Source organism: Bos indicus x Bos taurus, chromosome X (assembly GCF_003369695.1).
Source record: "Bos indicus x Bos taurus breed Angus x Brahman F1 hybrid chromosome X, Bos_hybrid_MaternalHap_v2.0, whole genome shotgun sequence".
Lineage (NCBI taxonomy): Eukaryota > Metazoa > Chordata > Mammalia > Artiodactyla > Bovidae > Bos > Bos indicus x Bos taurus.
The window spans coordinates 77,940,974-77,957,896 of record NC_040105.1 but is presented as its reverse complement, the minus strand read 5'-3'; the positions used below and the strand labels follow the sequence as shown (position 1 = coordinate 77,957,896).

The 16,923-nt window shown below is 37.3% G+C and overlaps 1 protein-coding gene across 3 annotated transcripts in view; it reads left to right on the top strand.

Annotated features, from left to right (window-relative positions):
• CHM (CHM, Rab escort protein 1) overlaps positions 1–15,955 on the top strand; it is a 260,457-nt gene extending 244,502 nt beyond the window's left edge. For 2 of the 3 annotated variants that reach the window (XM_027533285.1, XM_027533286.1), the window contains 2 exons: positions 255–415; positions 12,536–15,955. In XM_027533285.1, the coding sequence (XP_027389086.1) occupies positions 255–415; positions 12,536–12,727 (353 nt within the window). In that variant the 3' untranslated portion in view covers positions 12,728–15,955. The remainder of the gene's footprint in view (positions 1–254; positions 416–12,535) is intronic. The other variant, XM_027533287.1, reaches the window with a different exon arrangement.
• Positions 15,956–16,923: the final 968 nt, after the last annotated feature.

Here is a 16,923-nt window from a genome sequence, read left to right as displayed (position 1 = left end):
TTTAAATCTAAGTAACTTACTGATAATCAAAATAATTTTTAAATCTAACTTGTCTTAGGTTGAAAAGCCATCATCGCTTGAAATATCAAATACATGTATTAGAGTGTGCATATGCAGATATACTTTTGTTGAAATACAAAGCTCTGATTTACTATAATGTATAGTTACAACTTTGTTAGTAATTGGCTACATATTATAGTAATTGAGAGGTATGCTGTACTTTAGATATACATAAAATTTATGTTTACATTTAGAAAATGAAGAAATTGAAAAGCCAAGACTTCTATGGGGTCTTTACTTCAATATGAGAGATTCTTCAGATGTCAACAGGAACACTTACAATGATTTACCATCAAATGTTTATGTCTGCTCTGGCCCAGACTGTGCTTTAGGAAATGATAATGCAGTCAAACAGGTAAGGCTGTTGGTCTTTCTCAGTTTTAGATTAAGAAGTTGGTGTGGTAGGGAAAGTGAATTGTTTTTTCCTCTAAGAGGTGGGAAAAGAGACTAAAAAAGCATCTTTATCATTTAATACCATCTCTGTAATTTGCTCCTAAACATTTTCTCTCTGAACAACAAAGCCACATTAAATATATTTCAAATGTAGTATCAAATATTGTCCTGGTCTTGAATATAATGATGAAATACAAGAGAATATTTATGAGTTCCATTTTGGGAATAAGGATAGAAGGTCTTAGAAATACATATCCAGAAAATGAATTTATAATGCCAATATTCTAAAGAGACATTGCTTCTAATTTAAATTGTGGTCTATCAGTGTATTTGGAAATACATGAACTTTTTTCCTGTTTAAACTTGAGTCATTTCAAAAGGTGTGCAACTGGTAAGGCACACAAAATGTATTTTGTAAATGGCATTTTTAAGGCACATTTTTATCATGGAAAAGAACATAGTTTTTCACAGTAAACATGATTCCTTTAATGTTTTGACACAAGCTGGTGTCCAAAAGCTACTATAATAACTGCTGAGGAGTATGTTAAATCAAGGTTGAATTTGTGACAGCACTCCTGGGCAGGGCTATAAAGGTACAAGGTAGGTGACACAAAATGCCAAAAGTGAATTATGACTCTACTAAGCTGAATATTCATATGCATGTACAAATATACTTTTCTGCACTTGACTGAAAGAGAAGAGCAGAAAATACTGTTTTTGAGGCATAAGTCTAACCTTTTCACCAGTATAGTTAGTGCATCTATCTATTGAATCAATAAATGGATAATTTAACATTTTTCTAAGACTACAGGTGGAAATTTCATTCCCCCTAGTGGCAAGGATCTTATAAGAGCAAATGGCTTCTTTGAGCCTTTAATCTAATTTTTCAGCATAGCAGCAAGGCCATGACCCATACATTTACGGTTTTTTGCCAAATTCTTTGTTTTTAATCCTCAGAATCTAATGGTAATCCAGGATAATCATATTTAGTCAATGATAAGAAACAAAAACAGGAAGTCACATCTCTCATCCATTTTTTTGTTCTGTTAGTTTAATAGGAACCCAGAATAGTTCAATATCTACATTTATGGCTTAAAATGGCCCGGTCATTTTTGCTTTGATGTTCCATTTTTTTCCCAAGCAGAAATTACCAACAAGTTATCAGCCAGATAACTTTATTTATCAGTGAACTTTAATGTTTTTAACCAAAATAAAAAGCCTTAAATAAGGACTTAGTATACAAGTGCTAGTGTGATCTAAGATGTAAGCTAGAAGATTATAATTAAAGGATAATTTTATCATGAATTAATTTGCTTCCCAAGAAGATAGACTTGAGTACAATGTTACCACAGAAGAAAACAATAATGCTAGTTTGGGTGCTAATTATTATATGCTATTAATTATAAGTAGGCTTATATTTGTTATATAGCTTTTAACCTCAAATAAGTTTTAGGAGAAATATTATAATGCCTATGTTAAAGGGCATCAATAATAACTTTTAAAAATAGCCAGTTTATTTAGATAAACTGTGTTCTAATTCTAGTGTATTATACTGTGTTCATCCCAAATGCTAATTGATGGCTTCTGTCTTCCAAATTGTCTATAAATATCAGAATATCACCTAAGTTTTGCCCATGTAGGAACATAAGCACTCGGAGATTTCCATTTTCCTTTTTTTTTAAGTAAAATGCTTTATTTTACTATTTGTCAAGTTTGCATCTACTGTTCTTATTTGTAAATGTATAGATGTTGAATAACATAGGCCTGTCTCCCTTATGTTTATTTGAAGCTATGATTTGAAGACATTAAAAATAGGAAGTAATCTGTGTTTAATACTCACAAGTTAAAGTTGTATACAGGAGCATACCAAGACATTCTCGATTATGTAATTCTTTCTGTGACTTGCTAGTTTTGTGGTCTGTGTTCTATTTTTTTTTCTGAACCTCACATAGATACTTCTTTTCTTATATGAGGAATGTTTCATTTACCCATGCATACTGATAAACAGACTGGTCTATAGTCCCTGCTGGTCTATACTCCCAAGGCAGTGATAGCTCACTCCTCTTTCAGGTGTCCCAATTGCCTTGGAGCTGCCACTGCCTTGGGAACAAGAATAGTTAAATAGTGCTGTACTCTGTATTATACTTCAGGTGTGAAATGTGTTAAATTGGCTGATGCTGGACTGGCAGTATAACCACCATTAAAATATTGTTTGTATGGAGAGACCGGCAAATTGCTTATGACTTTTGGTACACAATTTGTAAGTTGAAGATGAGCTTTCTTGGTTGTAAGAACTGTCCAGTTGCTCACATAGTGCAGTAGCATTTACTTTCTCAAGCTATTGAGGGAGAGGGCAATTTTAGCTGTCATATTTCCTGAAGCTTCCATTTACTGTGCATTTTCTATATGCCAAGCACTGTCTTAAGCATTTTATATATATTATCTTATTTAGTCTTCACAACAACTCTATGAGGTAAGTATCTGTTGCATCCCCATTTTACAAATGAGGAAATTAAAGCCCAAAGAGGCTAAATAACTTGGCCAGAGATCACATAGCTGGTAAATTTTGACCCAAGATTTAACCTCAGGTCTGTTGGACCCCACTGCTTGTACACACATGTAGTATACAGTGCTTTCATCTTGTTAATGTAGATGCATCCTAAATACATTAAACTACTAGACTGACAAAATATTTGTTTTTAGACTTCCTTGTAGCTCAAATGGTAAAGAATCTGCCTACAATGCAGGAGACCAAGGTTTGATCCCTGGGTTGGGAAGATCTTCTGGAGAAGGGAATGGCAATCCACTCCAGTATTCTTACCTGGAAAATCCCATAGACATAGAAGCCTGGTGGGCTACAGTCCATGGGGTCACAAAGAGTTGGACATGACTGAGTGACTAACACACACAATGTTAAGTAAACATTAGGAATATCTAAACTACTCAGCTTTTTTTCTCTGTACTTCCCAGTATAAGGAAACTAAGTCACAATATAATTAGCCCTTTTAAATTATTTTAACTACATGAAAGCCTTTACCCTTTAAGCTTACTTCTGGCTTTAAAAGGACGAGGAAGATTAACAGTTGACAATTAAGTACTCTGAACCAACCTCTTTGTGTAACTCTCAGAATTGTGGCTTAGTTGGCAAATGAAATGAAACACACCAAGAAGCTTCCAGAAGACCTTCCAGAAAGTGATGGCGCTAAAATGTTCCAGCAGTTGGAAAGAGAGGAGCGACTTGGGAAAGGCCGGAGTCTGGCCATGGGAAATTGGCAACAACAGGGGCCAGTGGCAGATGGCTTAAAGGGGGATTTCCACATCAGGTAGTGTACAAATAAGGGCAGGACAGCAAAACCTGCAGTTGGTTGGCAGTCTTAGGACACATGTTGTTCATGACAGGAATATACAGAAACAGATTGAGTGGGATCCAGCCACGGAAATTGGGGTTCAGGGGAATCTATCCTATAGAGAGGTGGCAAAAGAGAGACAAGGTGTAAGATACAGAGGAACTGGAGTAGAAGTAAAAGAAAGTAATAATGATTATAGTATTTATATTCAATATTTGCACAATATATAATTTCTAAAATTCTTCCATTTATATATATCCTTACATGTATAGCTACGTGTGTGTGTGTGTGTGTGTATGTAAACTGTATTGTAGAGATGTTGGATATAAATATTACAACATACATTACATATATGTACATACATATGCATACATCATATATATATAGAGAGAGAGATTCTATTCCATGCCTGGCACTACGGATTCAGAGTTAATTAAAACCTAGTCATCATTCCTGGGTGAATCACTGTGTGGTAAAGGATAAAATACTTTGACCACCTCATGTGAAGAGTTGACTCACTGGAAAAGACTCTAATGCTGGGAGGGATTGGGGGCAGGATGAGAAAGGGATGACAGAGGATGAGATGGCTGGATGGCATCAATGACTCGATGGACATGAGTTTGGGTGAACTCCGGGAGTTGGTGATGGACAGGGAGGTCTGGCATGCTGCAGTTCATGGGGTCACAAAGAGTCAGACACGACTGAGCAACTGAACTGAACTGAACTGAACTGAAAGGAGAAAAACATATAAACAAATGACATTGCAGTGTGGTATATACAATAAAAGAATGATATCAGGACTTCTCTGATGGTCCAGTGGTTAAGACTGCATTTCCAATACAAGGAGTGCAGGTTCAATCCCTGGTTGGAGAACCAGAGATTGAAGATCCCACATGCTGCATGGTGAGGCTGTAAACAAATAAACAAAAGAATAGATTTAAAAAAAAAAAAGAATGATATTGAAAGTACAAAGGTAAAATAAAGGAGCCACAAGTTCTATCTAGGAGTCAGAGAACCATACACAGAAGGATATAAAAGATGAGTAGCAATTTTTCATCCAAATGGAAGACAATCAAATTGAAACATTCCATACATGATAGCATTTGCACCAGCCTAGGCTGTAAACATCATAGTTTAAGAAGTCAGTCAGTCAGTTCAGTCATTCTATTGTGTCCGACTCTTTCTGACCCCATGAACTGCAACACTCCAGGCCTCCCTGTCCATTACCAACTCCCGGAGTTTACTCAAACTCATGTCCACTGAGTCAGTGATGCCATACAACCGTCTCATCCTCTGTCATCCCCTTCTCCTCCCGCCTTCAATCTTTCCCAGCATCAGGGTCTTTTCCAGTGAGTCAGTTCTTCGTATCAGGTGACCAAAGTATTGGAGCTTCTTCAGCATCAGTCCTTCAAGTGGATATTCAACACTGATTTCCTTTAGTATGGACTGGTTGGATCTCCTTGCAGTCCAAGAAACTCTCAAGAATCTTTTCCAACACCACAGTTCAAAAGCATCAATTCTTCGGCACTTGGCTTTCTTTATAGTCCCAATTCTCACATCCATACATGAAGAAAAGACTCTATACATGGACATCACCAGATGGTCAACAACGAATCCGATTGATTATATTCTTTGCAGCCAAAGATGGAGAAGCTCTATACAGTCAGCAAAAACAAGACCAGGAGCTGACTGTGGCTCAGATCATGAACACCTTATTGACAAATTCAGACTGAAATAGAAGAAAGTAGGGAAAACCACTAGACCATTCAGGTATGACTGAAATCAAATCCCTTATGATTATACAGTGGAAGTGAGAAATAGATTTAAGGGCCTAGATCTGATAGATAGAGTGCCTGATGAACTATGGAATGAGGTTCGTGACATTGTACAGGAGACAGTGATCAAGACCATCCCCATGGAAAAGAAATAAACAAAATGGCTGTCTGGGGAGGCCTTAGAAATAGCTGTGAAAAGAAGAGAAGTGAAGAGCAAAAGGAGAAAAGGAAAGATATGACCATCTGAATGCAGAGTTACAAAGAATAGCAAGAAGAGATAAGAAAGCCTTCCTCAGCGATCAATACAAAGAAATAGAGGAAAACAACAGAATGGGAAAGACTAGAGATCTCTTCAATAAAATTAGAGATACCAAGGGAACATTTCATGCAAAGATGGGTTTGATAAAGGACAGGAATGGTATGGACCTACCAGAAGCAGAAGATATTAAGAAGAGATGGCAAGAATACACAGAAGAACTGTAAAAAAAGATCTTCATGACCCAGATAATCACGATGGTGTGATCACTGACCTAGAGCCAGAAATACTGGAATGTGAAGTCAAGTGAGCCTTAGAAAGCATCACTACGAACAAAGCTAGTGGAGGTGATGGAATTCCAGTTGAGCTATTTCAGATCGTGAAAGATGATGCTGTGAAAGTGCTGCACTCAATATGCCAGCAAATTTGGAAAACTCAGCAGTAGCCACAGGACTGGAAAAGGTCACTTTTCATTTCAATCCCAAAGACAGGCAATTCCAAAGAATGCTCAAACTACCACACAATTGCACTCATCTGACAACGCTAGTAAAGTAATGCTCAAAATTCTCCAAGGCAGGTTTCAGCAATATGTGAACCGTGAACTTCCTGATGTTCAAGCTGGTTTTAGAAAAGGCAGAGGAACCAGAGATCAAATTGCCAACATCTGCTGGATCATGGAAAAAGCAAGAGAGTTCCAGAAAAACATCTATTTTTGCTTTATTGACTATGCCAAAACCTTTGACTGTGTGGATCACAATAAACTGTGGAAAATTCTGAAAGAGATGGGAATACCAGACCACCTGTGGAAAATTCTGAAAGAGATGGGAATACCAGACCACCTGATCTGCCTCTTGAGAAATTTGTATGCAGGTCAGGAAGCAACAGTTAGAACTGGACATGGAAAAAAGACTGGTTCCAAATAGGAAAAGGAGTACGTCAATGCTGTATCTTGTCACCTTGTTTATTTAACTTATATGCAGAGTACATCATGAGAAATGCTGGACTGGAAGAAACACAAGCTGGAATCAAGATCGCCGGGAGAAATATCAATAACCTCAGATGTGCAGATGATACCACCCTTATGTCAGAAAGTGTAAAGAAACTAAAAAGCCTCTTTATGTAAGTGAAAGTGGAGAGTGAAAAAGTTGGCTTAAAGCTCAACATTCAGAAAACTAAGATCATGGCATCTGCTCCCATCACTTCATGGGAAATAGATGGGGAAACAGTCGAAACAGTGTCAGACTTTATTTTGGGGGGCTCCAAAATCACTGCAGATGGTGACTGCAGCCATGAAATTAAAAGACACTTACTCCTTGGAAGGAAAGTTATGACCAACCTAGATAGTATATTCAAAAGCAGAGACATTACTTTGCCAACAGAGGTTCGTCTAGTCAAGGCTATGCTTTTTCCTGTGGTCATGTATGGATGTGAGAGTTGGACTGTGAAGAAAGCTGAGCGCTGAAGAATTGATGCTTTTGAACTGTGGTGTTGAAGAAGACTCTTGAGAGTCCCTTGGACTGCAAGGAGATCCAACCAGTCCATTCTGAAGGATATCAGCCCTGGGATTTCTTTGGAAGGAATGATGCTGAAGTTGAGACTCCAGTACTTTAGCTACCTCATGCAAAAATTTGACTCACTGGAAAAGACTCTGATGCTGGGAGGGATTGGGGGCAGGAGGAGAAAGGGACGACAGAGGATGAGATGGCTGGATGGCATCACTGACTCGATGGACATGAGTCTGTGTGAACTCTGGGAGTTGGTGATGGACAGGGAGGCCTGGCGTGCTGCGATTCATGGGGTCGCAAAGAGTCGGAAACGACTGAGCAACTGAACTGAACTGAACTGATACATGACTACTGGAAAAACCATATCTTTGACTAGACGGACCTTTGTTGACAAAGTAGTGTCTCTGCTTTTTAATATGATGTCTAGTTTGGTCATACCTTTTCTTCCAAGGAGTAAGCGTCTTTTAATTTCATGGTTGCAGTCACTATCTGCAGTGAATTCGGAGCCCCCAAAAATAAAGTCTGTCACTGTTTCCATTGTTTCCCCATCTATTTGCCGTGAAGTGATGGGACCAGATGCCATGATCTTAGTTTTCTGAATGTTGAGTTTTAAGCCAGCTTTTTCACTCTCTTCTTTCACTTTCATCAAGAGACTCTTTAGTTCTCCTTCACTTTCTGCCATAATGGTGGTGTCGTCTGCATATCTGAGGTTATTGATATTTCTCCCAATAATCTTGATTCCAGCTTGTGCTTCCTCTAGCTCAATGTTTCTCATGATGTACTCTGGTTATAAGTTAAATAAGCAGGGTGACAATATACAGCCTTGATGTACTCCTTTTCCTATTTGGAACCAGTCTGTTTTCCATGTCCAGTTCTAACTGTTGCTTCCTGACCTGCATAGAGATTTCTCAGGAGGAAGGTCAGGGGGTCTGGTATTCCCATCTCTTTCAAAATTTTCCACAATTTGTTGTGATCCACACAGTCAAAGGCTTTGGCATAGTCAACAAAGCATAAGTAGATGTTTTTCTGGAACTCTTGCTTATTCAATGATCCAGCAGATGTTGGCAATTTGATCTCTGGTTCCTCTGCCTTCTAAATCCAGCTTGAACATCTGAAAGTTGACGGTTCACATACTGTTGAAGCCTCCAACAAACAGGTAATAGTGTGTAGCAAAATGTCTGAGAAGCAGAGATGAGGTGAAGTAGAAGATGATGAGAACAGAGAAGATAGGCCTGAAGTGTTTTGTTCGCCATAATCATCTTGGATTTTTATCCTATTCAGTTCAGTTCACTTCAGTCGCTAAGTCGTGTCCGACTCTTGCGACCTCATGAATCACAGCACGCCAGGCCTCCCTGTCCATCACCAACTCCCAGAGTTCATTCAAACTCACGTCCATCGAGTCAGTGATGCCATCCAGCCATCTCATCCTCTGTCGTTCCCTTCTTTTCCTGCCCCCCATCCCTCCCAGCATGAGGGTCTTTTCCAGTGAGTCAACTCTTCACATGAGGTGGCCAAAGTATTGGAGTTTCAGCTTTAGCATCAGTCCTTCCAATGAACACCCAGGACTGATCTCCTTTAGGATGGAATGGTTGTATCTCCTTGCAGGCCAAGGGACTCTCAAGAGTCTTCTCCAACACCACAGTTCAAAAGCATCAATTCTTTGGCACTCAGCTTTCTTCAGAGTCTAACTCTCACATCCATACATGACCACTGGAAAAATCATAGCCTGACTAGATGGACCTTTGTTGGCAAAGTAATATCTCTACTTTTCAATATGCTGTCTAGGTTGGTCATAACTTTCCTTCCAAGGAGGAAGCGTCTTTTAATTTCATGGCTGCAGTCACCATCTACAGTGATTTTTGAAGCCCTAAAAAATAAAGTCTGACACTGTTTCCACTGTTTCCCCATCTATTTCCCATGAAGTGATAGGACCAGATGCCATGATCTTCGTTTTCTGAATGTTGAGCTTTAAGACAACTTTTTCACTCTCCACTTTCACTTTCATCAAGAGGCTTTTGAGTTCCTCTTCACTTTCTGCCATAAGGGTGGTGTCATCTGCATATCTGAGGTTATTGATATTTCTCCTGGCAATCTTTGATTCCAGCTTGTGCTTCTTCCAGCCCAGCGTTTCTCATGATTTAACTCTGCATAGAAGTTAAATAAGCAGGGTGACAATATACAGCATTGACGTACTCCTTTACCCGTTTGGAACTAGTCCAGTCCATGTCCATGTCCAGTTCTAACTGTTGCTTCCTGACCTGCATATAGGTTTCTCAAGAGGCAGGTCAGGTGGTCTGGTATTCCCATCTCTTTCAGAATTTTCCACAGTTTATTGTGATCCACACAGTCAAAGGCTTTGGCATAGTCAAAAAAGCAGAAATAGATGTTTTTCTGGAATCTCTTGCTTTTTCCATGATCCACTGGATATTGGCAATTTGATCTCTGGTTCCTCTGCCTTTTCTAAAACCAGCTTGAACATCTGGAAGTTCACGGTTCACGTATTGCTGAAACCTGGCTTGGAGAATTTTGAGCATTACTTTACTAGCGTGTGAGATGAGTGCAATTGTGCGGTAGTTTGAACATTCTTTGGAATTGCCTTTCTTTGGGATTGAAATGAAAACTGACCTTTTCCAGTCCTGTGGCCACTGCTGAGTTTTCCAAATTTGCTGGCATATTGAGTCCAACACTTTCACAGCATCATCTTTCAGGATTTGGAAGAGCTCCACTGGAATTCCATCACCTCCACTAGCTTTGTTTGTAGTGATGCTTTCTAAGGCCCACTTGACTTCACATTCCAGGATGTCTGGCTCTAGGTTAGTGATCACACCTTCGTGATTATCTGGGTCATGAAGCTCTTTTTTGTACAGTTCTTCTGTGTATTCCTGCCACCTCTTCTTAATGTCTTCTGTTTCTGTTAGGTCCATACCATTTCTTTCCTTTATCGAGCCCATCTTTGCATAAAATGTTCCCTTGGTATCTCTAATTTTCTTGAAGAGATCTCTAGTTTTTCCCATTCTGTTGTTTTCCTGTATTCTTTTGCTTTGATTGCTGAGGAAGCCTATTCTTTGGAACTCTGCTTTCAGATGCTTATATCTTTCCTTTTCTCCTTTGCTTTCTGCTTCTCTTCTTTTCACAGCTATTTTAAGGCCTCCTCAGACAGCCGTTTTGCTGTTTTGCATTTCTTTTCCGTAGGGATGGTCTTGATCCCTGTCTCCTGTACAATGTCCCGAACCTCTGTCCATAGTTCATCAGGCACTCTGTTTATCTGATCTAGTCCCTTAAATCTATTTCTCTTTTCCAAATTTGATTTAGGTCTAGAAGAGTTTTAAGCTAGAACCTGATTGCTTAGCAGGTGAAGAATCTGTCTGCAATGTAGGAGACAAAGGAGACATGACTACCATCCTTGGGTTTGAAAGATCCCCTAGAGGAGGGCATGGCAACCTATTCCAGTATTCTTGCCTGGAAGTTCCCGTGTCATAGAAGCCTGGTGGGGCACAATCAATGGGGTTGCAAACAGTCGTACACTACTGAGCAACTAAGCACAAGGCATAAACAGAATTTCATTTTCCATTGACCCCTCTGAGGGCAGCATAAAGATGGACACAGGAGAATCCTAGAGACAAATTGACTAGTCCAGTTCTGAGATATTGCAGTTGTCCCAGGGAAAGATGGTGCATGTCTGGTCTGTGTCTCTAAGAACAGATGGAGTCAAGAACTAAAAGAACCAAATCAATAGGATTTGGTAATTGCCTCCAGAGAGTGAAGGGGAAAAAGAACTTCTTCACGTAGACTAGGTAGAGATAAAAGACAAAATGACCATTAGAGTAAAGTGTGAGATAGAGGCTCTGTCTGGCACCAGTCCTCCTGTTTCTAGAGACTAAATGTCTCCTTCAAAGATGTATATAATGTGATCCCTGGGTGGAAGCAAGCAAAGCAGGCATTTCAAATATTTAATTTGAAAATAACCATAGTTAAATGGCAGGTCCAAAAATATACCCTTGAATTATACTTAAGAAGGAAAGAAACTGTTGTATTTACTGGATGCAGGAGTATGCAATTAGAGATGGCCAGCTAGCAAATGGTTTTAATTTTACAACCCATATAATGTATTTTGCAGATGCTTGACTCCACCATTGCAGTGCAAAAGCAGCTATAGATAGATAAATGAGAGTGACTGTGTTCCAATAAAGCTTTATTTATGAAAACAGACAACAGGCTGGATCTGGCCTGTGGGCCATAGTTGTCAACTCCTGGCCTAATAGATGACCTTGTGTGTACATTGGCACAGAGGGTTAAAGTGGTACAGACAGACATTGTAAACTTTAAAGCAAAACAACCATATATATTAAAACCCTTTAATGACTTTCTTTTACCAGTAGGGTAGCATGCAAGCTACCTAACTTGGCAGGGACCCCTATCTAACAAAGAAATGTATTCATCTAAATAAAACTAGAAATATGTTTAGAATAGAATAACAATGCTACTTGCCACATTTACATTCTTGTATGTGTGTATATATTTGTTGTTTTTAATTAAGATCACGTTTACTTTCTTATTCTCTTACCCTGCCAGACTAAGCTCAGCTTAAATCTCGACATTTTAATTTCTGTTATTATTAATAACAGTGATAGCAGTTACCATATAAAGAAGCTTATGCTCTTCTATGCTGTAGACAAAAAGAGCAAGGCTCAGACGCTAATTAAACATTCCCTAGATCACATCACTGTTGCATTTGGCATGGTTTTCTATTCAGAGTCCATAGTCTTGGATTATGTAATACTCCTCAAAGCAGAGGGAAGAAAAATAGAAAAGCAAATAGTTGAACAATGAACAATGTTCTTGATTTGAACAGTTGTTAAAATTGGTATACACTAAATTAGACTACAGATATCACAGATAAGCTCTATTAAGAAATTATATAAAGAATATTAAAGGACATTTTATTTCTATTGACTCGTAGAATAAATGACCTTAAAGTCTTGACTGGGCACCTAATCAAGTACTGATATACTTAAAGGGTGGGTCTGAATGAATGTATTTGAGTTCTGAAAGCAGACTTTAGAAGATTATGTATGCTGTGTAAAGTTCTGTAACTTAATGATTATAAGGATGATACTTCATTTTTTAAATTGTTCCAAAAAGATTCATACATTTTAATTTAGTGTTCAAAAACTATTGTGCCCTTTCTTCCCTTGCCAGGCTGAAGCACTTTTCCAACAAATCTGCCCCAACGAAGACTTCTGTCCTCCCCCACCGAATCCTGAAGACATTATCCTTGATGGAGACAGTTTACAACCAGAGGCTTCAGAATCCAGTGCCTTACCAGAGGCCAGCTCAGAGACTCCCAAAGAAAGCTCAAATCTGAGAAACCCAGAGGAGCCCTCTAAATAATGAGTATATACCAAACTGGATACCACGCTGTGGAAAATCCTCCTAGCCTGAGAGTCTTCTTGATGGAAGAACTGTTTGAAAAATGTTACAAAACAGCAGCCAGTTAACATGCAGAATTACCAGTAAAAACAATAAAAGATATCCAAAAGGGGATTTTCCTTAAAGAGGACATTCTAAGACCACAAAACACGTTGTAAAGCACATTGACTTGCCTGCTTTAAGATACCAAACCTGTGGAATTAGCAGATAAAAATTATAAAGTGGATTGATTCCCAAAAATACAGCTATGTTTATGAAAGTAATCCTATGCATTATTAATAATTCCGTGGTATTAGGACAGTTCTGCCTGCCACTTTGCTTGAAAGCCACATATTTGGAATTGGCTCCCAAATTTCCTTTGATTATTTGAGTTATATTTTCTTTATGGGTGTGAGCATCGTGACACAAATGATGAAAGTATATGTAGATATAGTTGAAAAAAATTAAAGTGTCATAATCCAAGAAGGAGCCTGTGTTTGAAATAGAGGTTTGTTTTGTTCTCTATCTTGAGGAGAATTGAAGATACTATATTAAAGTAGACACTTTTACAAACAAGTCATGAGTCCCTTACTCAGTGTTTTTGTGTTTTTTTTTAATGTTAATAGTATTTGTATTTGAGTCCTGAACATTCTACGAAGCTTAGTACTAGAGAAATGAAAGGAAAGATTTGAATAGGCTCCTTTGGTGTTTGGAAATTCTTTCTAGTTGAGTACCATTTCATCCTAGCTATGCTGATATTAGGCAAATATGATGATATTTGCAAATTGCCTAATATGATGATATTAGGCAAATTGTGTACTTTCTGCAGCTCAGTTTCTCCACATGAGTACTGTATAAGAATTATTTTGAAGATATATGCAGTGCTATCCTTAGAATTATTTTTCTGGAATAAAAATTCTTTCAGAATTTTCTCATTGACTTGGGGGTGAATATCAGATCTCATGCAGCAAATAATTGTTTGCTGTCACTTCCCCCAACACAATAAATCACAGTGTTTTTATTGCATTAAGCTTTTAAAATAAAAATCTATTTCTTAAATTAGTATTTAATATTCTTATAGAAAAGTAAACAAAGTAACATATAGAATTATGGTTTTAAATCTTAATAAGGAAAACACTCTATAAACTCTTCATATTCCTTTTCTAGTAATTAGACCTGAAACCACCAATGACTCTAAACAGAATATGACAATTGATAAACCCTAATATGCACTTAACATAAAAATATAAGGGCTGTGAATAGACAGCAAATCTAGGTACAGTGAGTGCCTGTATTAAAATCTTTCCAAATGCTGAGCTCTGATGATTTCCCTTCTTTGAGCAATAGTTTGGACTTAACAACTTATTTGAATAAATAAATTCATTGAAAGTGTATTGTCATGCTGTCTGGCCTGTATTGCTGATCAGAGAGCCATGGCTACAGTAGAAAGCACATAGTTCTTACATTCTTCAGCTGTAGCAGGGCTTTGACCTCTCCAGATTTCAGCCGGCTCTTTAAGGTCACAGACTCATGAGAAATGGAAAGAATGTAGCTCTTGCCTCAACTTTTAACCCCCCAGCAGGGTTTAAAGTCAGCAGATATAGCTGAATCCAGAGGAAAATCTTCCAAGCCTCTCAGGCTACTTCTAACCCCTCTCCCCATTGCACAGCCTTTACCCTATCTCTTTAATCCCCTCTATCCCTCTCTTCCCTTTTTATAATGTTATACAAATCAGGGACAATAGAATTACATTATAACCTACTTTGTTATGTGGATTCAGATCTGTCTTAAATTATATTTCCTGAAACCCAACTATGGCATGTGCTAAATGCACAATATACACCTATAAGCACTGGGTATTGGTCCTGCCCTGCAGTACCAGCAATATAAAAGGTTCCACTATATGAGAGCATTGAGTTTGAATACAAATGCAGTAAGCTGTACCAATTAAAATATTGTACTTTGTTATAGTCTTATACTTTGTTATAGTCTTAGAGTTAAGGCCTCTTGATATATCATGCACACTTAAGTAAACAGCCAATCAGGGTAGACCCAGAATAACTAGAAAAATTCTGATAGCTTTACTATAGTTCTCTGAACAATGAAGGATACTCTGTGGTCTTGTGGCCCAATCTATACTGTACCCTTTTTCATCCATTAGCCAGTATCAGAATTTCTCTTCTGGATTATTTATTAATACTGTTGAAATGTTTAAAAGCTCCTGAATATCATTAGTTATGATTAAGATAATACACAGCTGTTTAAAACTTTGTGTTAGAAAACTTTAGATACTTCCTTTTGCCTCAGAATATAATAGAAATTATTCTAAAAACATTATTTTCAGCTGTCTTACTGAAAATACTTGTTTTCATAGCTTTAAAGAAAAGCCTTTCGGTTTTATTGTAAAACCATAAGCATGAAGTCATATGAATAAAATTTAGATGTTTGTACATGATGCGGAAATTTCATTTGCTAATTTTAAATTTTGAAAATTGCTGTTATCAAAGAATTGTTATTCCTGTGTTTAAAATGTTTGTGTTATGCATGCTTCTTATTAGCCAAAAGTGATAATACCATTCAGTTCAGTCATCAATATGAAAACAGATTACTAACCCTATGTTGCTACTGTATTTTTGTCTAGTTGGTATGCCTGCCCAGAAAAAAAAAATAAAAATAAAAAAAATATATATATATATAATAAACATATATTTTTCTACAGGAAAACTGAGTTATAATTTTCCCATCTGCTATTATACTTAGCTGCTTATAGAAAAATGGTCATGTTAATGGTTAACTTTTGGAATAGTAATTTCTGAGATTGGCAGCCCTCTGCCCAAAATAATGAGCATGCTAATTATTAACTTCTGTCACAGCTATAGTTCTGGAGAAAGCAAAGTATGTCTAAAGTCCTAAAAACCTCAAAAAAAATTTTTTGTTGAAATTTTATTGCTAAATAGTAATGATACTTTAAAGCAATTTTCTTACAGATAAGTATTTACTCCCATTAGGATAATTTCTCTCAACTTCTGATTGATTTTCTTAAATGCATTTCAGAAAGCATGAATATATGGTTATTAGTAATTTGCACACTGTAACAGTAAGTTTTCAGAGGAAATAGTCTGTTTTAACACCTTTCAGGTGTGGTATCCTATTTTTTAATATTAAAATTTTGTATATATGCCAAGAAATTAAAAATTGTCCTGAAAATGATTTATTTGTTGATATTGGTCTATTATTTAACCTCTCAGTTAATTTTCCAGCTATATATTTGATTTTATTTCTAGGCATCTGCCGACTGTGTCAGGCTTTTGAAAAAGGCAATCAAATGATACATGGGTATGATTTATTTAGCAAACTGTTCTAGATGCCAGCATCAAGCTTCATTCTGTTTGAAATCAGTGTTCCGAGGCATGGGGTATGGCATTACAATACACTACCTGCAAACTGTTTTCCCATCTCACTTAGTGTATGAGACTCTGAAATATTTTTCTTATTTACTTCATGAATGAGAATCTGCAATGTGTTTTCTTTGTGGTGGTTGAGTCCCCAGTAGCTTACAACAGATAAGAGACTGTTGATGTTCTTTTCATGCAGAAATAATTCACTGAACTGATTTGTTCTTGAATCAAATAATTAAAGCAGAGTGACATTTTCTGTGAATTCCAGGTAGTTTCTAAAGCTTCTCAGACAGGATGTAGTCAAAAGATAACATCAGTATTTCAAAACTGGAAATGTATCTGTTATTAATAAATCAAGTTTAAAAAAGATAAGGTTAATTGAATTTTTTAAACAAGTAGCTAGATTATCCTTCAAGCACGTTGAAGCTCAGAGTATTCACACTTTTTTAAACAAGTGCTTTAATATGTTTGAATTCTTTAATGATGGCTTTTTAAAAACGCAAGAGGTTTAACCCTTAACATCCTAGGTCACACTTTGAAAATCACTTTTTTTTTTTTCTATTATAGTTTAGCTATGGGGCTGCAATGAGATGCCCTTCCCATACAAGTTGCCACGTCTGCTCTTTGTGGTGATGATGACTCTTAGGACCATTTGACAGATAATCAATAAAACTTGGATTCTAGTAGACTGGAGGGTCTTATCGCCTATCACTACAGGGCGATTTATATTGGTAACACCTATTAATGTTAATAGGACTTGCATGTGTAAGTCTTCTTCCT